The following is a 27771-nucleotide window of genomic DNA, read 5'->3' on the forward strand; positions in this document are numbered from 1 at the left end:
GTGCGCTAGGGCTTTAACGCGTGGAATAGCGCACGCTACATTGCCCCGTGCGCTAGACCTTAATGCCAGCATTGAGCTGGCATTAGTTCTAGAAGCGTAGCACTTGGAGTAGCGCACGGTAATTTCCTGCGTGCGCTAAAAACGCTAGCGCACCTTTGTAAAAGGAGCCCTTAGGCTGACAAGCAACATAGGCGCATATGTGTGTAGCACTGGCACAAAATTTTACCAGCAGTCTATGCACTGATTCTCAAAGCATGAGATATTGGAAAAATTGGGATCGTCTGAATTATAGCTTTTGGTGGAACTCCTTATGTCATATATTTAAAATGGAAAGAGCAATTGCCATGCAGCAAGGGAATTTTAAGAAATTTCAGGATATTTGGGAGCCATTAACAAAATACTGTCATGAATAAATGTCTTTTTTCCCCCTTGAAAATGCACGTCCAGAGTGGGGGGAGGGGGTGTATTTTGGTTTTCTTATGAGTGCAAATTGAATATGGGGGAGGGAGGGATATGGAATCTGAATATTGATTTTGATCGGATATTAAGGGCTCCTTCTATCAAGGTGCGGTAGGCGGTGAACGCGCGGAATACCGCGCATTCAACTGCCTGCCGTGCTAGTACCTAACGCCTCCATTGACGAGGCGTTAGGATTTTAGGCTGCCGCGGGGGTTAGCGCGTGATGAAATGTCCGACGCGCTAACCCCCGTAGCGCGCCTTGATAAAAGGAGCCCTAAGTGATGTATTTTAAGCGTAAAATGTTATATGATGTTACACTTATTGTAAGTTTTTTAAATGAATAAAGAATTTAAAAAAAACAAAAAAGCACAAGGATGTGCTTACTTTTCTTTCAATCTTGTTTGCACCTCAGTTTTGTCTGAGTGCAATGATGCTGGAAAAACGAAAACTATGGGCTCTTTTTATGAAGTCGCACTAGCGGTTTTAGCGCCCGTACCGGATTAGCGCATGCTAAAATCTACCACCTGCTCAAAAGGAGGCATTAGCGGCTAGCGCGCACGGCAATTTAGCGCGTTCTATTCTGCGCGGTAATGCCCTAATGCGGCTTAGTAAAAGGAACCCTATGTATGTGCTTTTCCTCTGCCAACCTACATATGTCTTCAGCAATTCATCCTCTCAATGGAGCTGAAAGTACACCGATTGTTCTACGGGGCGCAAACTTTTTAGTTGCATTGATCATGCATTTTTACATGGCCAAATTGGGGGAATGAATGCCTTTTACCTATGTAAATCACTTTAAAAACTGATTTTTAAGTAATATTTTTATATTTTAAAAAATATTTCACTGTATGGTACTGTAAAGACTTCATTTTCCTTACAAAAGAATAAAATAATTACAGCTGATTAAATTACTATACTGGTGCATTGCTGGCTCTATAACCACCTGATAAGCATATGTCTATGAAAAAGCACCACACGCTGGTGAATAAAGACCCAAAAGATCTCCAATTCTCATTTTGTCAGAATTAAAGCTGGAATTTGATTCTGTCTTCCCCGTCTAATCAGTGCGTGCCTCACCTGAAACCATGAGTTGAACAGTTATTTACTGTAATGAACATAAGAACATAAGAATTGCCGCTGCTGGGTCAGACCAATGGTCCATCCTGCCCGGCAGTCCGCTCACGCGGCAGCTCCCAGGTCAAAGGCCAGTGCTCTAAATGAGTCCAGCCTCACCTGCGTACGTTCCAGTTTAGCAGGAACTTGTCCAGCTTTGTCTTGAATCCCTGGAGGGTGTTTTCCCCTATAACAGACTCCGGAAGAGCGTTCCAGTTTTCTACCACTCTCTGGATGAAAAAGAACATCCTTATCTATCCCCTTTCAACTTTAGAGAGTGCCCTCTCGTTCTCCCTACCTTGGAGAGGGTGAACAGTCTGTCTTTATCTAAGTCTATTCCCTTCAGTATTTTGAATGTTTCGATCAAGTCTCCTCTCAGTCTCCTCTTTTCAAGGGAGAAATCTCCTGAGCTAACAAATGATGGGAAAATTACTTAATATGAGCTGCAGCAGCTATATCACACACAGACTGCTTTGTATGCATCATGATACTCTTCCTCCCAGAGAGCGCAATAATTGATGATTTTATTCAAATCCAGCCAGCTAGAGCCGAATTTCTGTTTGCGGGAAACAAATAAACCATCAATTACTTTTGATGAGAGACTGTCATCTTTGACAATGGCATTCTTTGAGCTTTTCTTCAAAGCATAAGCATTTTCAGATAAATCTCACTTACAGAATAAACAAATGAACTGATGGTTTAATTTGTTTAGGCTTTGGATCTTTTTGTAAAATTTAGAATACGATTCCTGTAAATTGTAGAAGACTGGTGATTGCAATGTTTACTCTTTGAGAGGTTAGAACAATTTTGGGAGGATCACGTCACTGCCTAATTATTTTCTAACTATTTATAGAATTGCCACAATGAAAACTTATGATGTTTCGAACAAACTCAGTAAGGATAAAACACAATGTTGGTATTTCATGGTCAGAATTCCACTTTAAGACACATTCAACTAGATGTTGAGATATGTTTCCTATGTACGACGTCTCCAACAAATTCAAAATGCAGCAATCAGGCTTCTAAAAAACATCCATGCCAGCGACCCTGTATCCCAGACTCTAACATAGGCCCACTGGCTACCCGTAGCCAAACATTGTGTCTTCAAAGGCTTGATGCTAACGTTCAAATCCTTGCATGACATGGTACTGGTCTACATGATGACTAAGCTTCCTCCTTATGTGCCAAGCTGATGCCTCCACTACGAGGATGAAATGCCTCCAAATGCCCCCTTCAATTGCATACCGCAAAGCAATGGTCCTACTCCAACTTTTTACCGAGCCACCTGCAGATCAGATCCCTTGAAGAACTCCTCATCTTTAGAAAAAACAATAAAAACATACCTCTTCACCTAAACCCCTGCCCTTGACCGATAGACTACAAAGAAAAGTATATTGGTACCAGAACCAGTATGTGCCACATAAGGATAATATGTATCATACACTGTAACTTTTTGTTTGTCAAATCAGGATATAACTTGTACTGAAAACCTTGCACCATAAGGATAACTATAGCAAACTCTATATTATGTATATAAATATTAGACTCTAGTACAGATGGTCTGCGCATGCTCAAGGATCGCTGTTCACACACAGACTGCTTTGTGTGCATCATGATACTCTTCCTCCCAGAGTAGCGCAATAATTGATGATTTTATTCAAATCCTTCTCAAAGGTCCAACGACAACAAGAGGACATCCATGGAAAATCAGGGGCGGGAAATTGCACGGTGACACCAGGAAATACTTTTTCACCGAAAGAGTGGTTGATCGCTGGAATAATCTTCCACTTCAGTTGATCGAGGCAAGCAGCGTGCCTGATTTTAAGAAGAAATGTGATCGTCACGTGGAATCTCTTCACAGAGTTAAGTAGGGGAGGGTCATTAGGGTGGGCAGACTAGATGGGCCGTGGCCCTTATCTGCCGTCTATTTCTATGTTTCTAACTATCCGATTCAGTCTGTTGGGGGCGTGATTCCAATTGCCCTCATTTGCATGAAGGCAATTCATGAATCAGCCCCCTAGACATAGATTGGATCCGATCCATGCCCTTAGTGAATCTAGCCCAAAGTCTTTAATCCCCCCAAATATTTCATTTGTCACTCCCTTTTTTAAAATTTGTATATTGCATTGAATTTATGATAATGTATTTTAATCAAAATTTTATTGAAACTTGAAGTGTAAAGGGAAGGGAGGGACAGAACACGGCACTACTGCAGTGGCAACCTCTGCAGCTGTAAGGGGGAAGGGGGGGGGAGAACCACAGGTCTCAGAAGAGACTTTCCCTCCTCTTCATCAGGGAACACCTAGCTTAGCCTCCGTGTGTGCGGGTCGCCGGACTAGATGGACCTAAGGTCTGATTCGGTGAAGGCATTTCTTATGTTCTTATTCAGGATAAGCAAAAATACTTGCAGCAATCAGATAGAGCGTCAGGCCCTATGAGGGAAGATTTAAAGAGCAGAAGAAAGTGAATTAGAAAACTGGTTATACCTGCACATTTTAGTAATACTGTTATAAAGCTTCACTTTGTACTGGTTATTGGCCATAATTATAAAATGCTCTTTCATAATCGGTGGATACCAGGCTAAACACAATGGGATGGCACTCTGTTCAATACGATCACTGCTCAGGATCTGAAGATTATCTTTAGTGCTTTTGCTTAAGTCATATTCTACCTGAAAGGAAATAAACACAACACAGTAAGCTCACTATCTAAAGCAGAAATTTTTTTTTTTTTTTAATAAATCTTTATTCATTTTTACAACTTACAACAAGTGTATCGGGAAAAAACATTGAACTCAAAAACATCACTTGATTTTCTATTTCAGTCATCTTAATTTAGTAGAATTCCTCCCCTCCCCTCCCCAATCCTACCATTGCATATGCATTCACTTATATTGTATAATATATTCTTTCCTATTAATCCAATATTTAATACAAAATCAGAATCCCCCCTCCCTTTATTTCAATTGTATTATTAAGGGAAAAATGATATCTATTCAGTACAATAATCTGCTAATGGCCCCCAAACATCCTGAAATTTACTAAAATGTCCTTTCTGTGTGGCTAACGTTCTTTCCATTTTATATATTGTAGCGTGACCGGCCCTTGGGCCTAGCAGTGACCGGCACACGCCTACAATACTGCCCTGATGTGCTTCCCAAAATAGGAGGAAGTCCCTGTTGTGGATAATTCACTCTGTGTACAAAAATCAGAATGACACAATTCAGGTAAGTATCAAAAGAAAGAAATAATATTTATTGATCATCCAGATAGGGCAAAAACAAAAACGCAGGGAAACAAAAAGTCCAAAAGTGTCAGCAACAATAACCTACCCAAAATAATAGTGTCCTCACCAGCCTGGTCTGGTTCATGCTCAAGTGTTTAACTTATGTCCTAGGTAAGTCCTACTTTGAAGTAGTAATAACAGCAGCACATAGTACAATTTAGTCCCAGGCAGTCTTTAGTCCAACCCAAAACTCAGAGCTGTACAATGTTGCAGGGCTTCTCCCTTCTCTCCAAGCACTAAGGAGCGGAAGGTTACTGGATTTGCCAATTCAGCTCCTTGGCAAAGCAAAGAACAAAAAATATAACCCTTAAAACACACTACCTGGGTGTCTGGCAAACCGGCCCCAACCTTCAGGGATTTCATGGTATTCAAAAGTACATTACCAAAGTTGCTTAACTGTCCTTAAGCATTGTCCCCGCAGCAGGCCAGCCAGCACATAAAAAATAAAAAATAAAAAATCTGAACAACCTTGCAAGTCAAACACACAGTCAGATCAGCTTTCCATGGCTTCTGGTAAAGCAGGTTCTGGCAAAACACTCCATTCCATGTCTTCCAATACCTGGTTCCCCTGTGTTTGTTCCTCTGCTTCTGGGTTTATCATTTCCACATCTGGGTTCCCTGGGCTCCTTCTCTCTCCGGGACAGCCAGCTTTCTAAATGTTCCAAAGCTGCTGTGCCACGCCCAGCCCTACTCGGGGGAAGGGCTTTCTTCTGCTGAGGCTGCCTTCTACCCTGCTCAAACACAGCCTGCGCTTCCTGATCTTGTTCCTGGCTTGCAGGCACATAGTGATCAGCCCTGACTAATTTCACTGGGCGGTTTCTAAGGCTTTTCATTGGCACAAGGCCAGAACTGGGATCGGGCTTGTGACAATATATAGCACAAAGAATTCCACCAAAAATTGTAATTCAGTCTACTCCAATTCTTCCAATTAAATGTAATTTGTTGAATGGCTACTCCAGTCATAATTAGCAAGAGCTTGTTATTATTTGAGGATAATTGACTCATTGCCCTCATTGACTTGCCAAATAAAATAGTATCATATGATAAGGCCACTGGATTCTCTAATAGATAATTTATTTGGCCCCATATTGATTTCCAGAAAGCCAAAATGAATGGACAATAGATCTATTAGACTTAGAGCTATCTAATTTTTGTAGTCTAACAGGTGTCCAAAATGCTCTATGTAACAGAAAAAACCAAGTTTGTCTCATAGATGCAGACACTGTACATCTCATCCTCCAAGACCAAATTCGTGGCCATTGAGACGCAGTAATTTGATGCTTGATCTCAATGCTCCATATGTCCCAATTAAAAAATCAAACCTTAGCAAATTCAGTAGCAGTTCAAAGAAAAAATGTAATTGACAAAACCTTATCATTCTGATTTCTATGTAATTCCAATGGAAATATTAGCATTGAAAGCAGCAGCTCGCCCTTATTAGGGTTTACCCATCCAGTTTGCTTTCAAGATAGCTACAGTGAATATGCATAAGATTATATTTCTATACACTGCTTTGAAAGTATGCAAATATATCTCTTGCATATTCATTGTATGTGTCCTGGAGGAGCCAATGGCACACGCGGTGCACAGCATCAGGCAAGAGGAGTAGCAGGAGCAGCGAGAAAAGCAAGGAAAAAGCAAAAGGAGTAGCGAGGAGCAGGGAGAAAAGCAGGATAAAAGCAATAAAGAGCCGAGGAGGGAGACAGAGAAGAGCAGGAGGCTAGGGGCAGGGCGAGAGTAAGCTCCGCCCACCCCAATCACATCAGAAGAGTCAGCAACCGAACTCCCCCATAAAAGGGGAAGAACCAACGGCGCACAGCAGTTTGGCACGCGCCTTAGCGAGAGCGCCTTTGTGAAGGGCCAAGTCACTACACCCAAGAGCACAGGGAAGGACTGAAACGTAAAGAAGTGGCAAGTCCCGAAGCACAGAAGTTGAGGAAGTAGCGGGCGCAGAAGGAACAACCACACACAAGGACTGAAAGGTAAGGAAGCGGCAAGCACAGAAGCACAGAAGGTAAGGAAGTAGCAGGCGCAGAAGGAACAACCACACACAAGCAAAAGTAAGGTAAGGTTGAGCAAAGGTAGCACACACAAGAAGAAGGCAGCAAGGCAAGAAGCAGGCACAGAAGGAAGCAGGCACAGAAGGAACACATAATCTTAACTGTTATCTTAAAGTAGGAACGACGATGGAAGCAGAGGGAAACCAGAAGATAAGCTTTCCAGTGTTCTGCACAGACTGTCATATTTATGACTACCTCCCCTCAGGGAGACAGTCATATGTATGCGGTCGGTGTCAGGAGCTGAAAAGCTTGAAGAAGGAAGTCAAGCGACTAGAGGACAAGATACAGAAGCTAGAAGGACTTTACACCAAGGAGGACCCAATCAGGACAGCTGAAGACTTCATGAGTGAGAGACACATCGAGGAGGAAGTCAGGGAACTCGAGAAATTCATTGAGAAAGCATACAGGAGGAGGGTGGAAGAGAACGAACTCCAGATGAAAAATGAAGTTACACCAACACCAACATGGAAGGGAGAGCATGAAGCAGATGACCTCAAAGAAGACACCCACAGAGGAATACCCCACGAGGGGGAGGAATTGGCTAGTCGATGCCCAGAAGAAGAAACAGCGAAGCACACCAAGGACATTGACCTGAGACCGAAGTGAAAATTGAAGAAGGGAAAGTCAGCGATCCTAGTGGGAGCCACATAGCAGGAGGGAGAAAGGATCAACTGGTGACCTGCCTCCCAGGAGCGAGAACAAAGGACATCATGAACAAAATTGGGAAGATCCTGGAAGGAGCGGAGACGGAAGAGACCGCAGTAATGATCCATATCAGGACAAATTATGTCACCAGGAGAGACTACGGAAGAAGCACGCTGATAGAACAGTTCAAGATTCTGGGAAGGAAGCTGAAGATGAGGACTCAGAAGATAGCATTCTCAGAGATCCTACCGGTACCGAGGGCAGATGTGAAAAGGCAGGAGGAGTTACAATTAATAAATGCGTGAATGAAGAGATGGTGTGAGGAAGAAGGATTCCCCTTCATGAGGAACTGGACAACGTTCTGGGGCAAGAGCAAGCTCTACAGGAGAGATGGACTGCACCTGAGCATGGCGGGAACTAGACTTCTAGCAAACAACGTCAAGAGAGGAATAGAACAGGCTTTAAACTAAGAGGAAGGGGAAAGCCGACAGTCGACCTAGCGTCGACGATTCGGAAGAAGGTATCTCGTGAAGATGCTAAGGGGAAACAAGGCTGGGAAGAAACAAGGGACAAATTACAGGAGTCGACTAATCCAGAAGAGGAGGTTAGAAAGGTTGTAGCGAAAGAGAAGACACTAAAGACCGAAGCACAGGGAAAGGAAATGAAGACAACAAAATGCCTGGATCTAAATTGCATATATACTAATGCAAGGAGCCTAAGAAACAAAATGGGAGAACTAGAAGCCATGGCCAATGCAGAGGACATAGACATCATTGGAATCTCTGAAACATAGTGGAATAAGGAAAGTAAATGGGATACAGCACTGCCGGAGTACAAGCTCTATCGCCAGGATAGGTCAGGACAGAAAGGAGGCAGAATAGCCCTATACATAAAAGAAAGCATACAATCGACAAGAATGGACACAGCAGAGACGACCAACAAGCTGGAATCACTATGGGTTAAAATACCGGGTAGGAAAGGACATGAAATAAAGGTGGGCCTATACTATCGTCCACCCGGGCAAACTGGAGATATCGATAAAGAAATGGAAGCTGAGATGAAACGAGAATGCAAAAGCGGTAACACGGTTATTATGGGAGACTTCAACTACCCCAGGATAGACTGGAGTCTTGGAAGCTCAAGATGCGCTAGGGAGACAGAATTCCTGGAGGCTACACAAGATTGCTTCATGGAACAGCTTGTTAGAGAACCGACGAGAGGAAATGCCTTTCTGGATCTAATCCTAAATGAGTTAAGGGGACCTGCAAAGGAAGTGGAAGTAGTGGGACCGTTGGGAAACAGCGATCATAATATGATCAAGTTCAAGGTTGAGATAGGAAAACCGAAAGGAAAGAGAACCATAGCAACAACTTTTAACTTCAGGAAAGGCAACTACGAAGCAATGAGGGAAATGGTAAAGAAGAAACTTAGGAACACTTCCAAAAAAATGGCAAACGATAGAACATGCCTGGTCTTTTTTCAAAGACACGGTGAGCAAGGCGCAAAATCTGTATATCCCCAGATTCAGAAAGGGGTGCATAAGGAGTCGAACAAAAGACCCAGCGTGGATAACTAAAATAGTGAAGGAAGCGATAGGCAATAAGAGAAATTCATTCAGGAAATGGAAAAAGGACAAAACTGAGGGGAACTGGAAAGAACACAGGAAGTATCAAAAAGAATGTCACCGTGTGGTTCAAAAAGCCAAAAGAGAGTATGAAGAGAGGCTAGCTAGGGAAGCACGAAATTTCAAACCGTTCTTTAGATATGTTCTTTAGAGAAGCAGCCAGCTAGGAAGGAGGTGGGACTGCTGGACGACAGAGACAGGAAGGGAGTAGTGAAGGAGGAGAAAGAAGTCGCGGAAAGAGTTAACATGTTCTTTTCGTCTATATTTACAAACGAAGACACAACCAACATACCGGAACCTGAGCAATTCTTCAATGGAAATCAAGCAGAAAAACTAACATCCATGGAAGTGAGTCTTGAAGATGTGCGTAGGCAGATAGAAAAACTAAAACCTGACAATTCCCCGGGTCCGGAAGGAATCCATCCAAGGGTTCTGAAGGAATTAAAGGAGGAGATAGCGGAACTACTGCAGCAAATTTGCAACCTATCCCTGAAAACAGGCGTGATCCCGGAGGATTGGAAGATAGCCAATGTCATGCCCATCTTTAAAAAAAGGATCAAGAGGTGACCCAGGAAACTACAAACGGGTGAGTCTGACCTCGTTCCCGGGGAAAATGGCGGAAGCACTGATAAAAGAAAACATCGATGAACATTTTGAAAGAAACGAACTTCTGATAACCAGCCAACATGGTTTCTGCAGGGGGAGATCGTGCCTAACTAACTTATTGCACTTCTTCGAAGGAATTAACAAACAGATGGACAGAGGAGACCCCATAGACATCATCTACCTAGATTTCCAAAAAACCTTTGACAAGGTGCCTCATGAACGTCTACTCCGGAAACTGAAGAACCACGGGGTGGACGGAGACGTACATAGATGGATCAGAAACTGGTTGGCGGGTAGGAAACAGAGGGTAGGGGTGAAAGGCCACTACTTGGACTGGAAGAGGGTCACGAGTGGTGTCCCGCAGGGCTTGGTGCTCGGGCCGCTGCTATTTAATATATTCATAAATGATCTATAAACAGGGACGAAGTGTGAGATAATAAAATTTGCGGACAACACCAAACTATTTAGTGGAGCTCGGACTAAAGAGGACTGCGAAGAATTGCAAAGGGACTTGAACAAATTAGGGGAATGGGCGACGAGATGGCAGATGAAGTTCAACATTGAGAAATGTAAAGTATTGCATGTGGGAAGCAGAAACCAGAGGTACAACTATACGATGGGAGGGATGTTATTGAATGAGAGTACCCAAGAAAGGGACTTGGGGGTAATGATGGACATGACAATGAAGCCAACGGCACAGTGCGCAGCGGCCGCTAAGAGAGAGAATAGAATGTTAGGTATAATCAAGAAGGGTATTACAACCAGGACAAAAGAAGTTATCCTGCCGTTGTATCGGGCGATGGTGCGCCCACATCTGGAATACTGTGTCCAATATTGGTTGCCATACCTTAAGAAGGATATGGCGTTACTTGAGAGGGTTCAGAGGAGAGCGAAACGTCTAATAAAAGGGATGGAAAACCTTTCATACGCTGAGAGATTGGAGAAAATGGGACTCTTTTCCTTGGAGAAGAGGAGACTTAGAGGGGATATGATAGAGACTTACAAGATCATGAAGGGCACAGAGAGAGTAGAGAGGGACAGATTCTTCAAACTTTCAAAAAATAAAAGAACAAGAGGGCATTCGGAAAAGTTGAAAGGGGACAGATTCAAAACAAATGCTAGGAAGTTCTTCTTTACCCAATGTGTGGTGGACACCTGGAATGTGCTTCCAGAGGATGTAATAGGGCAGAGTACGGTACTGGGGTTTAAGAAAGGATTGGACAATTTCCTGCTGGAAAAGGGGATAGAAGGGTATAAATAGAGGATTACTGCACAGGTCCTGGACCTGTTGGGCCGCCGCGTGAGTGGACTGCTGGGCACGATGGACCTCAGGTCTGACCCAGTGGGAGGCATTGCTTATGTTCTTATGGAAACTAGTCTGGCTTGCAAATGCTGAGGATTGGGATGGACAACTAATGATTTTAAAGTCTTTAAAAGCACCTCCTACTTAGCTATCCCTTCCATAACAAAAATTAAGATAAATCTGGGCACATTTGTGCTGACCCTAACCATAACCCCAATACTAATTGGGCTGGTTTAGCCAGGTGAGACAATGGCTCAGGACATCAAAGTTCAAGGGAGCCAAAAGCCTGTCTCAGTGGCACAGTCTTCACAGCTGTGAGACTGTGCTGTTCTGCTCTCACTGCAGTACTCATTCCACTATGCTGCTGATGGCACAATTACAGGTTGAAACACAAGAACAGATTCTTCCTATTCTTGCATTTAAACCAGCAGTGGTGCCCAGTGACGTAGCGAGGGAGGATGGCACCAGAGGCGGTGGCATCCTGCATCGCTACGCCATGTGCCCCCCCACTCTTCCCTGCCGTTTGAGCACCCCCCACCCCCACATACCTCTTGAAATGTATGTCGGTGTGAGCAGCATCTTTCACTTGCTGCCTGCCTGCCTGGTCTAGTGACCAGGAAGTGATGTCAGAAGGGAGCCAAGGCTGGTGCGAGCAACAAGTGGAAGATACTGCTCGCAGCGGCGAACATTTCAAGAGGTACGCAGGGGGATGGAGAGAAGGAGAGGCATCGCTGACAGTGTCCCCCGCAAAGACGGCACCGGGTCGTCCACCTCTGTCCTCTTACTACGCCATTGGTGGAGCCAGCAGCAGTACATAGAATGTGAAGTCCTCCCAAATCACCTTATTTGAGGAGATCTAAAATCTCTGAGGTTCTGGGAGCACAAAGCTATCCCCCAGTGTATCCCTGTCCCAAAGCTCCAGTTTAAAACAGCAGACTGACAATTAGGGATGCAAGAGGTGAAATCATAAGAACATAAGAATTGCTGCTGCTGGGTCAGACCAGTGGTCCATCGTGCCCAGCAGTCCGCTCCCGCGACGGCCCTTAGGTCATAGACCAGTGCCCTAACTGAGTCTAGCCTTACCTGCGTACATTCTGGTTCAGCAGGAATTTGTTTAACTTTGTCTTGAATCCCTGGAAGGTGTTTTCCCCTATAACAGCCTCCGGAAGAGCGTTCCAGTTTTCTACCACTCTCTGGGCGAAGAAGAACTTCCTTACGTTTGTACAGAATCTATCCCCTTTTAACTTTAGAGAGTGCCCTCTCGTTCTCCCTACCTTGGAGAGGGAGAACAACCTGTCTCTATCTACTAAGTCTATTCCCTTCATTATAACTATAGGTAAGAAACACTCTCCTCCACTGCCTCAGGTATAAACAAAGCATAAGCCTGCCTGAGCAAGGAAATAGTCACTGTAACAGAATCTGAACTTTATCTCTGAACATTGGTAATAAAATCCAAACCCTAATCTCCACATGGAACCATTTATCATTAAATCAGCCCATGAATGACACTGTTAAAAACACAAGGTTTAGCTGTAATAAAATTCTGAGTGGTGTAGAACGGGTACAAATGAATCAATTTTTTACTCCATCCAAAATTAAAAAGTCTAGGGGACACTCAATGAAGTTATAGGAAAATAATTTTAAAACCAATAGGAGGAAGCTATACCTGACTTGGACACTCGAGAGGGGAGCCTCTTTGCACTCTGCTGGGCTCCATTCTGTGACACGTTAACTCTGTATATTAGAGGAAGAATATGGTATTGAAGCTATGACTATCGTGCTGCTGTTCCCTGGGAGGGTTGGAAAGGGGGGAAGGGGGAGAAGAGCAAGTGGGGCGGTGGGATGGGGGTGGGGTTTGTTGTTGTTCTCATAGCTGTAGAGGTTTGATTTGTGAAGTGTTACAACTGTTGTATGCTGGAAGTTTTATGTGAAATGCTTAATAAAAATGATTTCAAAATAAAACCAATAGAAGGAAATATTTTTTCACTCAGAGAATAGTTAACGTAGCTGATTAAAAAAAAAAAAAAAAAAAGGCTTGGACAAGTTACTGGAGGAAAAATCCATAATCTTCTATTGAGATAGACATGTGGGAAGCCACTGTTTGCCCTGGCATCAGTAGCATGGAATGTTGCTACTATTTGGGTTTCTGCCAGGTACTTGTGGCCTGGATTGGCCACTGTGGAAACAGGACACTGGGCTAGATGAATCATTGTTCTGACCCAGTATGGCTATCATGTTCTTATGCTTAAAGATAGTGCTACTGTTAGCAATGGGTGGAGTGGAGTGCTGGAGTGCATCCAGGGGAGCTCAGTGAAAATCTTTCTGCTGCTCCATGTGTTCTAGGGCAGTGGTCTCAAACACACGGGCCACATGCGGCTCTCCAGGTGCTATTTTGCGGCCCGCGGTCTGGACGCGATGATCAACTGCTCCCTTGCTGCAGTTGATTGTTCCGGTGAAAGCTGCGACCGGTGGCGGCTCCTGGTGCCATCCACACCAGCATTTCTCTTCCCCCTTCCCTTGTGGAGCAGCAGCATGTCTGGCTGGCTCAGTCATCGTTCCGTTCAAAGCCGCGGGTGGCGGCTCCTCGCGCTATCCACTCCTGCATCGGAAGCCTCTCTGACGTCACAATATCAGAGAGGCTTCAGACGCAGGCGCGGATCTCACGAGGAGCCACTATCCGCGGCTTTGAATGGAACAATCGACTGAGCAAGGGAGCCGGCCAGACACGCTGCTGCTCCACAAGGAAGGGAACGGAAAGGGAGGGGAAAGAGAAATGCTTCTGCTGCATAGGAAAGGGGGACCCTAGGGAAATGCTGCTGCTGTACAGGGAAAGGGAGAGGGAGGGAAGGGGGAAGAGAAATGCCTCTCCTGCACAGGAAAGGGGGAAGGGAAATGCTGCTGCTGCTGCACCACAGGGAAAGGAAGGGAGAGGGAAAGGGGAAGAGAAATGCTTCTGCTGCACAGGAAAGGGGGAAGGGAAATGCTGCTTCTGTTGCTGCTGCACCCAAATTGGGGAAAAAGAGGGAAGGAAGGAGAAGGAAGACAAGGGAGAGGAGAGGAACAAGAGATGCCAAGTTCATGGGAGGGAGGGTAGGAAAGGAGATACCAGACTATGGAGGGGGAGGGAGAGATGCCAGGGCATGGGGGAGGGAAGGAGACAGATGCCAGACCAGGGGAAAGGAAGGAAGGAGGGAGGGAGGAAGAGAAAGGAAGCAAAGAGATGTCAGACCATGAAAATAGGGATGGAAGAAGAGATAGAAGGGAACGTAAGACATGGAAACGTAGATTTTAAAAAGAAAGCAGAAAAATTGAATATTAAGTTAATGCCAAAGATGGATGCAAGGCAGAAAGTGAAGATGGAGAGAAAAACAGTCAAAGGACAAAAAGGCCCTGGAAACATAGTTAAAAGCACAGAAAAATAAAGTCACCAGCCAACAAAGGTAGGGAAAATGATTTTATTTTCAATATAGTGATTGAAATGTGTCAGTTTTGAGAAAGAAAAGATATTAAACTTTAAATGTGAGGGCTGCAGAAAAAATAGAGTACTTGGAGGGCCGCAGAAAAAATAGTTAATGTCTTATTAAAGAAGTGACAATTTTGCATAAGGTAAAACTCTTTATAGTTTATATATCTTTCCTTTTAACTGTTAAAGGAAAGTTTTATAAACTATAAAGAGTTTTAACTCATGCAAAGTTGTAATTTCTTTAATACGACATTAACTATTTTTTTCTGCGGCCCTCCAAGTACCTACAAATCCAAAATGTGGCCCTGCAAAGAGTTTGAGTTTGAGACCACTGTTCTAGGGTAAGTCACTTAGCCCTTCATTGCTTTAGGTGCAAACTGTGAGCCTTCCAAGGTCAGGGAAATAGCCAGTGCAGGGCTTCTCAACCCACTCCTTGAGGTACCCCAAACCAATCAGGTTTTCAGGATATCCACAATGATTATACATGAAATAGATTTATACCAAGGAGGCAGTACATGCAAATCTCTCTCATACATATTCATTGTGAATATCCTGAAAATCTGACTGGCTGGGTGGTTCCCTAAGGACTGGGTTGAGAAGCATAGAGCTAGTGTACCTGAATCTAACTCACCTTGAACAACGGTACTACTAAAAAGGTGTGATATACTGTCAATCCAAGTAATAAATAAATAAACATCTCATTAGATGCATACTGGTAATATATGCATGGAGAGACGTTGGCAACAATATCAGATATCATCCTGAATATATTTTCTATTAAATTGTTTTATATGCTGATCCAAAAAGCAACATATCAGTTAAAAAATATATGGAACAAGGGGCCAGTGGTGCAGCCTTGAATGACCACTGTTTACTAACCAGAATTCGGTCCATTCCCAGAGACAGGAGTCGCGGCTCATCAGTATCCATGTGAACGCCGAAGATTATACTTTGAATGGGTTTATAATGAGTACAGTACCTTCCAAAATAGTCCCAGCATTTCCTACCATTTTTGTTTATTGCCTTAAACACAGTCACTGTGAATCCTTCATCCTGAAATAAATGTTAAAATGTATAAAAACTATCAGCAATATTTCAATTTGTTCTTTAAAATGTAGCTTTTTAAAAAAATCATCTCAAATGACCACCAAATCACACTTGCTCCATACAAGGAGCAGCACCTACTAAATTGATAAATTTACAACATTTTAACACATGCTCATTTAAATATCAATGTCATTTGTGAAAAGTAAATGATCCAAACAAGAGGGAAGGAAACGCCTCAGATTTTCAATGGAAGTCATACAGAGAAATTCTCCACACTCCCTAGCTCAGTCACTGGCAAAAAAAAAAAATAAAACCTTCCCTCTGGCGCTCATAAAACTTTAAATATTTTCAAAAACATTTTAAAGCAGTATAAATACTATTCAGTTGGATGGGCAACTTTCGTCGTAGAAGTTTCAAAATACTCTTTTGACAGTCCAACCTGCCTCAAACAATATATTGCATGCAATACTTGTTGCGGTAACTGTAGACTTTTCATACCAAAACTTCCCGGCGTATCTTTACATTCTTTTAGCTCTCTGACATTGGCAGTGTTTCATGGCTGTAAATGCCGCTGCAACAGGGAAATCACAGCTTTTATTCTCTAAAGATAATCTCTCAGATTAATATTGCTTCACATAGAGTCCTTCAGCCACAGCCAATAAACTTTTTTATTTAAAGCCCAACAATACTGAAGTGGTTTATGTTTAACAATCAAAAACTCCAACGGAACTACAGTGATATGCCAAACAACAAACAAAAAAAGAAAACTGCAGAGATGATGTATAAGATGCCAAGTCTTCAATCAAAAAAATACTTTAAACAATAAACATTTTGTATCCAAATTATGGTCCAGTTGGGTGATGAACCGGGACCTGACATGCTCCATGTTTTGAAAAAAAACTCCTTCCTCAGGGGTATCAAAGGTATCAAAACCACATTCTGGGGAACCATAAGGATTACAACTGGATAAAAAAGCAAAGGAGCTAACTTGACTCGATTATCTAGTCCAGTGGTTCCCAACCTTGTCCTGGAGGACCACCAGGCTAATCGAGATTTCAGGCTTGTAGGGATGTCACATATGAAACAACCACACGCAGTCTTAGAGTCGGGATGGAGGCGCTCCCAGGGTCTACTTCCGAGTCCCTTTTATTATGCTTCTAAAATAATGACATCATAGTAACTCCCTCGTTTACACACCTAATGAGTGGTGGGTACAAAGGTACATGCTTTTACATTGGTGGAAACACAGGTACATGCTTTTACATCTTGATCACCTGCCCTTTGCCTTGTGCTTTACCTTGTGATCACCCTCCAACTCAGCACATAGACAAGGGCCTAATTAACACGTGGACAGAACCTGAGTCTTTGCATGTCCTCAATGCCTGTCAGCTGATGTCCTTTCCAAATAAGGACTGCTTGATTAAGATAAGGGTTAATATGTGACAGGGGTCTTGTGACAAGAAAGGAGGGGGGAATGCCTCAGCATTCTGTCACAAAGTGCTAACACTTTCCTTGCTTAATAAGGGGAGAGGGAATGGGAATAATTCATAATTCTTTCACAGGGGCTCATAATTCTTTCACAGGGGCGGTGAAATCAGTGTGCTGATCTCGCCCTGTTTCAGAATGGCAGAATGGCGTCCCTATACAGGCTAGCCTTAATGAATATGCATGAGAGAGATTTGCATAGAATGGAAGTGACATGCATGCAAATCTGCTCCATGCATATTCATTAGGGCAGGGGTTTCCAACCTGCGGCCCCATGAAGTATTTTGTGCGGCCTAGGTTGAGGACGATGCAGTGTTTTCCTCTGCTGCCCCCGGGTGTTTACCATCTTGCGGCCCTCCTTTGTCTTGCTGTAGCGTTTGCACGGTCCCAGAAACCTTTTTTTCCGCCAGAATGTGGTTTTGATACCTTTAGGACCCCTGAGGAAGGAGTGTTTTTTTCAAAACACGGACTGTGTCGGGTCCCGGTTCATCACCGAATTGGACCATAATTTGGATACAAATTGTTTATTGTTTAAAGTATTTTTTTGATTAAAGACTTGGCATTTTGTACATCATCTCTGCAATATTCTTTTTTATTTGTTACTAGTCTTTAAGCCCGTTACATTAACAGGAGCTAGAATAGATGTGTCTGTCTGTCTTTCTTTCTTTCTGTCTCTCTCTCTCTCCTTGGCCGCTGTCTTTCTTTCTGTCTCTCTCTCTCTTTGGCTGCTGTCGGTCTGTCTTTCTTTCTTTCTGTGTCTCGCCATGGCCGCTGTCTGTGTGTCTGTCTGACTTTCTGTCTCTGTCTCTCTCTCTCCTTGGCCGCTGTCTGTGTGTCTGTCTCTGTCTCTCTCATTGGCCTCTGTCTCTCTCTCTCATTGGCCGCTGTCTGTCTGTCTTTCTTTCTGTCTGTCTCTCTCTCTCCTTGGCCGCTGTCTGTGTGTCTTTTTGTCTCTGTCTTTCTCTCTCTCTCATTGGCCGCTATCTGTCTGTCTTTCTGTGTCTCTCTCTCTCCTTGGCCGCTATCTGTCTTTCTGTCTCTTTCTCTCTTTCTCCCCTTGGCCACTGTCTGTGTGTCTGTCTGTCTTTCTGTCTCTTTCTCTGTCTCTCATTGGGCGGTGTCTGTCAGTCTTTCTATCTCTCTCTCTCTCTCCTTGGCCGCTGTCAGTGTGTCTTTCTGTCTCTCTCACTTTCTCTTTGGCCGCTGTCTGTGTGTCTTTCTGTCTCTGTCTCTGTCTCTCTCATTGGCTGCTGTCTGTCTTTCTGTCTCTCTCTCTCTCCTTGTCCGCTGTTTGTTTGTTGTTTTTTTTTCCTTTCAATCTGTCTCCCTAGCCCCCTGTCCTTTGTGTGTCTTTCACTGCCACCTATCTGTTTTTCAGTGTGTGAGACATATTTCTGTCAGTCTGTCAATGTCCCGTTTGGTGTTTTTTTGGTTTTTTTTTTTTCTTTCAGTCTCTCTCCCTGGCCCCCTGTCCTTCTGTGTGTGTGTGGAGATGTTAGGGGGATGTTGGGGAAATATTAGGGATGTTAGGGGGATGTCATGTGTATGGAGATGTCAGGGGGATGTCGGGGGAATATGTCCGTTCTCCCACCTACCTTTTTTTTTTTTTTTTTTTTTTTTAATCACGCGTTGTCTTGGAAAGGGCAACTGGCACAGAGTAACTTGTATAAAACCGCCACTCGTTGGAAATAGAACGTGCGTGCGCCAAACGTGCGCATGCGCCAAATTTTCTCTGCTTTACAATTTCTCTGCCGGCCACTGGCACACTGTATAAAGTAAACCGCCACTCATTGGAAATAGAACGTGTGCGCACTGAACGTGCGCACGGACGTGCCGAACATGCGCACGCACGCCAAATTTTCTCTGCTTGACAATTTCTCTGCCGGTTACGGAGCTACGAATCACGGAACACGCAGGTAGGAGTGCACGTGCGCGCTCAGGGTTTTATTATTAGTGATGTTTAACAATAACAATATTCTAGTTTACCAAAGAAGTCACTAACCTGCGCTATGAGATACCAACATTTATAGCACCTTAATAGTTACTTCCCTTAGGCGATGAAAAGATAAACCGGCTAATATTCAGCACTATTTAACAAGCCAGAAAGGGCACCATCTGGTTAAATAGCGCTTAATTGGTTAAATGCAAATATTCACTGCAAGATAACCAGTTATCTCTACTGATATTCTCAGTTAGCAGCTAAAAGTTAACTGGCTTTATTATGCAGTAACCTGCAATTTTCAGTGTTGAGTGGCTTAGTGGCCAAATCGGACTGTGTAGTAGTCCTATCTTTGGCCACTATAAACTTAACCAGTCAGTAGTGCTGAATATTGACTTAGCTGTTTAGCTTTTTAGTGACTCTAACAGTCCCAGATTATACCATATTTCACAATTATAACTTTTCAATATATTGCTGAAAAGCAAATTTATAAAGTGCTCCTAAAATGGCTACTTTGTAGCGCTGTTGGGCTCATTTCACATTCGAAGGAAGCGCTCTTGCTTTATCATTTTAGCTTTAAGTATTGTCTCTCCATAGAGTATAATAACAGTGCGATGATTGAAAATGGTGCCGCCTTACTTCTTTCGAATGTGAAATGAGCCCAACAACGCTACAAAGTAATAATAATAATAATTTAATTTTTTTTATATACCGCCACTAATCTTGCCACTTCTAGGCAGTTCACAATGAAGAAAAGCTGTACAGAGAGTGAATTACAGAGTATAAGTTGATTAGAGAACATTGAACATCCAGTGATACCCTGTTTCCCCAATGGTAAGACACTGTCTTATTTTTTTTGGAAGGCCAAAATATGCTCTAGGGCAGTGATTCCCAACCCTGTCCTGGAGGAACACCAGGCCAATCAGGTTTTCAGGCTAGCCCTAATGAATATGCATGAGAGAGATTTGCATATGATGGAAGTGATAGGCATGCAAATTTGCTTCATGCATATTCATTAGGGCTAGCCTGAAAACCCAATTGGCCTGGTGTTCCTCCAGGACAGGGTTGGGAACCACTGCTCTAGGGCTTATTTTCGGGGGGATGCCTTATTTACCCATGAAGAAAACTACAGTACACAGTTATTGTTGAAAAAAAACAGAATTTTATTACCTGTATTGGATGTTCTGGCCGTGAACAAACTCCTGCAGTCTCCGTTAGGGAGGGATGAGGGAAGCTGCCTGTGTTTCCTTGCGCGGAGTCACGTGCGCGCCCTGCAGTCCTGTCACTTCCTCCTCTTCACTTCATGACGAGGTGCGGCACGCAGCCATGGAGGCAAATACGGTAGACGGAGGGACCACACGGAGTCACCCACCGTACCACCCGATTCGGGTAAGCGCAGGTATCGGTGGGTGGCTTATTTGCGGGGGGGGTGCCTTATTTTACATTTTTTCTAAAAAGGGGGGGCTGTCTTATTTGATGGCCCTGCCTTATCATCGGGGAAACACGGTAGTACAAGGAGAGTTGCAGGGTCAGTGAATTACAAGGTTCACAATAAGTAACATTATACAATCTGCAGAATTCAGAGCATAAGTAGGAAAAGAAAGGAAGATTGTGCGGTCAATGAATTACAAGGTGCAAGACTGAAAAGATGAAAAAATAACATAGGATGTTGATGAGAAATAATTTGTTATCATGATACATTAACGAAGGACGGGCACCAGTGGGAAAACTGGTAGCGATTTAAGGACGAATTATGGTAGATGAGGGTAGATGGGCTCCTATTATGGTGAAAGAAGAACTTCGGATGGGAGGAGGCTCTGATTTTAGGGGTGAGAAGTCTGGTTAGGTTATGAATTTCTTAAACAAGGTAGTTTTTAGTTCTTTCCTAAAGACACTGTATGACTCTCTGGCGGCATCGGTGAAGTAGCCTAGCCAAGTTTGCTGTCTACCTACTTGGAATTTGAATGTTCTATCAAAGAAGGTACGATATCTACAGCCTGTGATATTTGGGTAGGTAAAGAGGTTACAGTTTCTGATCATTTTATGAGAACTTTATAAATTTGCATTACAGCAATATAGTCAAAAGTTAGAATTGTGAAATATGGTATATTCTGGGACTGTTAAGAGTTTATACAATATGACCAAGATTAAAGAATATATTTCCCTATAGTGGACGAAAGGGTAGCTTTTTAGCGGCCAATGAACCCCTGGATATTCAATGCTGGTCACCGGAAACAGCACAGCATTGAAAATCTGTGGTCAGCGCCAACAGCATGAGTTATCTGGGCTGCCTCCCAGCAGCTGAATATGGTATATAATTTCATTAATAATCATTGTTAAAGGGTTAATGTGCACATCTTAATGGGAATGCGCTTAGGTGGGGGGAAGGCTTCAAGAGGAGACTGGATGACCAAAAAGGGTGTCTTTGGAACGCTGATTAAAAATGTGAATAACTGATCAAAGGGCCTGATATTCAGCCCATGCTGGTAAGATGGCACATTTCTTTTCCAGACATTCAATGCTGGGGTATGTCTGGCCTCTGGCTTTGAATATCTGGGTTAGTGCAGCAATCTGGAAGTTAACCGAGCACCGGCCAATATTGAGACCAGTGTCCCTGTTAATAAAGCTGGAACAGCAAAAAAGGCTTTCCTATATTTATCTACGTCCTTAGTCAGTTAGTGGACTGAATATCATTGCTAATCAGCTAAGTAATGGCTCAGCCCAAACTCTACTCCAGACCACCCCTTGCCTAGCTGGTTAAGGATTGGCTGATTACAACCGATATTCAGAGACCCTACTTGGTTAAGTACTGATGAATATCGGCGGCCGGCCAGCTGAATGGGGTTTAACTAGGCAGGAGATTCTCCTGCCCAGTCAATCCCCTTTGGATACTGACCCCAAATTTTTAATTGGGTGAATAACTGTGATTAAAAAATGTTGATCAAATAACAGCTGCAGCTGCTATAGATTACAATGTGTAGATTCTAAGTCAGCCGTTTCTGGTTTGTACTTGTCTCCTGCTTAAGGAAATTTATAGAACAATTTAAGACAGTTGCCATTAATTTACCAACTTCTCTGATTAACTTTTTGACACAGTGCAACATTAGAAAAAAACATTAAGAATGCAGAGTATGAAAAATACTTACTGCGGTCGCAAGATACTGGGAATCATGAGAAAAGCCGATGTGGGTCACTGCACTTCGAGAATATGAGAATGATTGTTCTTGTTCATCTTTCAGTGTTAAAGAATCAAGGATGCAGACATTTCCATCTATAAAACCTACCCCCAGCAAGAAACCTGAAATACATAGCCAATTACAATTATGAACAATGTGACCCTAAGTTTTTCTGACCCGTTATGCTGAAGGGTTACAGGGCTGCCCACATTGATTACCTGCAGCATCATAACAAAGACACTGTATGCTGCTCCACTTTGGAAAGCTTCTGCTTTTAATATGAAGTTTTTCCTTGTAATCCCACAACTTTAGGATTCCATTGTAGCTTCCTAAGGCAAGCAAGGTCTGTCTGGGGTGGCAAGCTATGGCATGGATATCTTCATGGGGCTGCTTCATTAACTTTTCGAGCTTTGTCCCATCGGTTGATACATGAAGTACTGTGCCATCAAATGTGGAGACCAAAAAATTACTATACAGTATGAAGAGACAGAACCATTAGAGCATTAAAGAGTAGCCTAATTAGGTTGCAAAATATCAACACATGACGCCCTAACAGAAATTGCAAACTTTGCATTAGCCTACGATTTAACCCCCTCCTTTACTAGCGCGTTGCGTGTGTTTTAGCGCTGGCAGCGGTGGTAACTGCTCCGACGCTCATAGAATTCCTATGAGCATCGGAGCAGTTACCGCAGCTGCTGGCGTTAAAACCCACGCAACACATTAGTAAAGAAGGGGGTTTAAATAGCTATTAGTTTTCTGATAAGTAGTGGTACTTTCTTTTTTTTTAATCTTTATTAAATTTTCAAAACTATCAAAAGTGCAGAACAATATACATACATATATTAATAATCATAATAAGCACTTATAATCAATCAATAGAAATACAGAAAGAATAAAAACCCCTCTCCCATCCAACATATTCATCAGGAAATAAAATTAGATAAAGGACCCCCCCCCCCCCCACCTTCCCACCCTCCCTCCCCTGGATGTGTGTATACTAAAACAACGGAAAAGAAAAAAAAATTAAAAAACAACTATACTTTCAAAGTAGATCCTCAAATCAATAGGACAGATTACAAAGATTTGGATAGGTGCATTGAATTGGGGTTTTTTTTAAACATAAAATACGTGTGTAGTATTTTCATGGACAAGGATCCAACAGCCATATACGTGGATCACATCGGCTGATGCCATTATCTGATGGAGCCAAGCCAATCCTTTGTCCCAAAGTTTAGAAACCTCTGGAAAGATCTTCTGAGCATGTGCAAGAGTTCTAACCCAGAAGCTCTCCTCAGAGCATCTCAATTTCTGTTTAATAATGATCTGTCAAGTTTTGAGCCCCCGTCACCTCCCACTTAGCCTTCTCTGTCAAGCTTCTTCCTACTTGTCAAGGAATCTTGAGAATTTACGAATTTACTAAGGTACAGAAAGGCTGGAAAGACTACCCTCAAACCTTTGTTGTCTGTTGATATTCTCTGTTCCCAGGAGGCCAGGGTAGTTTTCAAATTTGGGTGTTTTTGTCACAAGGCGCTTTATGGTCTATTGCCATGTTATCTGATTGATCAATTTGCTTTCAATTTATCAAGGCGCCCTTCATGTTTTTCTGCTTTTTTCTGCTTCCTACTGCTCTAGAATGAAATATGTGGAAAAGATGTTGGGTTTCAGGCTGTTAGTTGGGAGAGAAAACTAGGCTCTATATTACGAGCATCTGTATTTTATGGTCATTATATGAAAATGTTAAAAACTTACTTATATAAGCAATTTGGGGGGGGGGAGAATAAGTGGATGTAATGTATGTTTCCATTGTTATTTTATAAATTCTCTGCGAATGCACAGTTCTTTTCATGTTAACTGCAGAGAACTGTGTGGCATTTGCAGTATAGAAATGGAGTGTTATGTTATATACCCATCACAATATGGCAGTATTTCAATATGGAAAAGAATAGGATTACCATATTTGTGAAGCGAAAAAAGAGGACACATGGCCCCACCCTGGCTCTGTGGGCTTTATTTTAAAGCATAGCCAGGGAAACTAGCTCTCTTTCCTGACCATAGGGGATCTAGCCAATCAGAATCTTAAGCCACTCCCAGTGCATCCCTCCTGCTGGCGATGTACTGAGGGGGGGGTGTCAGCTTAATGCTCCTTAATGCGCTCCTTTGTGCGCTACTGCTGGGCGCCAAGGAAAAACCGGTGACTTTATCACCAGTAGTCTTCACGGGGGGTGGGGACGGGTTGCCGCTACACTTATAGTGGCAGGGAGATCCCATGCTGCGATAAGCTCAGCGGCAACCCGATTCTCTAACCGGCATCTGTGACATAGACGTCAGTTAGAGAATCGGGTTCTTAGGCGGGCTTAGGTGCGATTCTGTATAGGATGCCCGTGTGCGATTCTCAAAAGCCGCTTAGGTGGCTTCTGAGACCGTGTGTCCTATACAGAATCCAGGCCAAAATGTATATATAAAGCATATGAGTCTCTCTGCCCACACATTTTAAGAGAGAAAATCATTGTCCAAGGATTTAGTTATCTGCTACTTCTAGAAGAGAAAATAATTCACAGAAAGACTGTGCAAGGAAACAGGTGCGGAAATGTGTTAAGGGACTTTTATTCAATTACAATTTGAGGGTAAATGTATGTAGGACAAGGCTGCCCAAGTTCAGTCCTCGAGATCTACTTGGCAGGCCAGGTTTTCAGGATATCCACAATGAATATACTTAAGAGAGATTTGCCTGCACTGCCTTTTTTGGTATGCAAATCTCTCTCATGCATGTTCATTGTGGATTTCCTGAAAACCTGGCCTGCCAGTAGATCTCGAATACTGGACTTGGGCAGGCAGCCCTGATGTAGGATATGTTTGGTTTTTTTCTTGCAGTTTTTCATTGGAATTTTTTTTTCTGTTCCTGGAGTGGGATGGAATGAAATTCTAGACTTGAAGGATTTCTGAATTGGTGGCTTTTGCATGCTTGATAGGTAACTTTTTTTAAAAAAAAAATCTTTATTAAGTTTTCAAAGCTAACAAAAAGTACAAAACAATATACATACATATATTAATAATCATAATAAGCAGTTATATTCCATTAGTAATAATACAGAAAGAATAAAACCCTCTCTCCCATAAAAACATTTTCAATCAGGGAATAAAACCAATCAAAATAGATACCCCCCTCCCCCCTCCCCTGGATGGAAGTTATTCAAATTAGTTTGGGGTCCATTGACGTCTTTTGTGGCTTCGTTATAGTTGTTTTTTATCTTTATTTTCCATTGTTTTAACAATAGTAACTATTGACCCAATATTTAAAGATTGTGGTCAAGGGTGGGAGGGGCTGGGGATCTTTATGGATACACTTGTCATGCACTGGTAGCCTATTATGTTTTCTTTGTTATTTTGTAGTGTGGTCTTCGATAAGCACAATGGTTCTTAATGTGGGGAGGGGAGTGTGGGGGGGGGGTGAAACTTGAAGCTGGAGGATATCTTTTGCATCCCTATTTTTCTTTATTGTGGTCTTGTTGTTATACCACGAAGTGGGGGAGGGGGGAGATAGGCGAAACATAAAACTGGATGACATATTTTGTACTCTCCTATTTTCCTTATTGTTGTAGAGTTGTGGAGTCATCAATAAAAATGGTTGAAACTAAAGATTGTGGTCAAGTCTGTTCAGTGCCGCTCTCCAGATAGTTGGTGGCAAGGAATATACCTCTATAGCAGTCAGTGCCAGAGCTAGCCCAAGTTCAAATCTCAGTGTTGCTCCTTTCTTCTTGGGCAAGTCACTTAACCCCCCCATTGCCTCGTGTACAAAATTAGGCCTCCTTTTACGAAACTGCAATAGAAATTTCTAGCGTGGGGAGCCGCGCTGAATGGCCTGTGCTGCTCCCGACGCTCAAAGAGTTCCTATGAGCGCCGGAAGCAGCGTGGCTCTCTGTGCTAAAAACTGCTATCGCAGTTTAATAGAAGAGGGGGTTAGTCTGTGAACCCTCTAGGGACAGGGAAATTTATTTATTTAAAAATGTGTTAATCACAAACATCTAACAATTCTGAACAAGTTACAATAAAACATGCATAATTAAAACAATATCACAAACAGCAATAACACATAAAAACAGATCATATTATAAGCTATATCGAAAAATAAAATTCTTCCTAACTCAGGGCTAGATTCACTAAGCTCACTGATCGTGTCCCGACCAGTTTGTGATCGTTCCCTGACCCCAACCCGATTCACTAACGTTCTGGTCAATCAATCTCCCATTCGATCTGATCCACCCATGCAAATGAGGGGAAATGGCATGCATAAGTAGGAAGCCCTCGATTCATTAAACAGAAGAATGAACACTGATTGGGCTTGCCGATCCAAAATGAAGTGACTGCTGTGGACCAGTCGCTCACGTCCTTACCGACTGTCCTGCTCTCTGCTACCCTGAAATCCCAGCCCTCCAGCCCTGAAATTGGTTGTGACGGAGACCATCATTCTAGGATTCAAGGGCAAGTTGGATGCACACCTTCTTGCAAATCACATTGAGGGATACAAGTAAACAAGGTCTTCATCAGGGAACACCTATGTAGCCTCCGCTTGTGCGGGTCGCCGGACTAGATGGACCTATGTTCTGATCCGGTGAAGGCAATTCTTATGTCTTAAAACACATCAAAAAGCGCAGTGCAAGCCCGTGGTTGTAACCCATGGGTTTAAAACGGGGCTGCACAAGGCATGTTCTGCTCCATTTTGTTCTGTAATCTGGCTGCAAAGCGTGTTCTGTTCCATTATGGCTGCACAAAAAATTGAAATGATTCCTGAAGTCCACTCGTGGAGCCAGCGAGTGAAGCCACCCCTCCCCCTTTAGTTTTGACCTCAAGCTTGTATGGAGAGCAAGCGCATGCACGGATCCCATCTATAGGCAAAGCGGATGGTCTGCGCATGCGTCCAGATCGCTCTGCAGTGTTCCGTGCGGTCGCTGTGGGGCGTGCATCCGATCACATAATTTGCATGAGGACACTGTAGTGAATCGGTCGCCGGCAAAACTCGGCCACGGATTGCCCAACAACGGTGAGTTTAGTGAATCTAGGCCTCAGTCTTTTACCAAGAAACCTAATGGACCTGAATATAACTCACCTTGAATTTACTACTGAAAACAGTGTGAGCCAAATCCAAAATCCCTTTCCCTATCTGATATCTGGATAACTATGTGGCCAAATTTAACACCACAAAAATGCTGACAGCATGAACAGGAAACAGCCTTGTTACAAAAGAAAAGAAACATTCATAAAAAGAGCACCATCACTCAGGGCTTTGGACATGTAAATACCAGCATTTACACCTTTAAATAGCCCACTTGCCAACCTCAGTGTGTAAGTGCCAGCATTTACACGTGTATGTAATGGATTGTACAAAGCTGCACATCCAAGAAAATCAATTATGTAGCCAAGCTCCAAGACTCAAATTTTTTGTCAGTTGAGATGCTTAAAACATCAGAGATAAGCACAATTTCCTGTCACCCCAATCACTCCTCCAAAAACCAGGTCCAAATGCACATATCAATTCACACTTTTAAACTGGATTTCTTTTTACATGTGT

The 27771-nt window shown here is 43.0% G+C and overlaps 1 protein-coding gene across 3 annotated transcripts in view; it reads right to left on the bottom strand.

Moving 5' to 3' along the window:
* The window catches only part of CFAP251 (cilia and flagella associated protein 251), a 171579-nt gene that overhangs the window by 72969 nt on the left and 70839 nt on the right, over positions 1-27771 (bottom strand). For all 3 annotated transcript variants that reach the window (XM_033957400.1, XM_033957401.1, XM_033957402.1), the window contains 4 exons: positions 22424-22674; positions 22176-22327; positions 15438-15611; positions 4059-4243 (listed from right to left, as the gene is read on the bottom strand). In XM_033957400.1, the coding sequence (XP_033813291.1) occupies positions 4059-4243; positions 15438-15611; positions 22176-22327; positions 22424-22674 (762 nt within the window). The remainder of the gene's footprint in view (positions 1-4058; positions 4244-15437; positions 15612-22175; positions 22328-22423; positions 22675-27771) is intronic.

Source organism: Geotrypetes seraphini, chromosome 8, assembly GCF_902459505.1.
Source record: "Geotrypetes seraphini chromosome 8, aGeoSer1.1, whole genome shotgun sequence".
Lineage (NCBI taxonomy): Eukaryota > Metazoa > Chordata > Amphibia > Gymnophiona > Dermophiidae > Geotrypetes > Geotrypetes seraphini.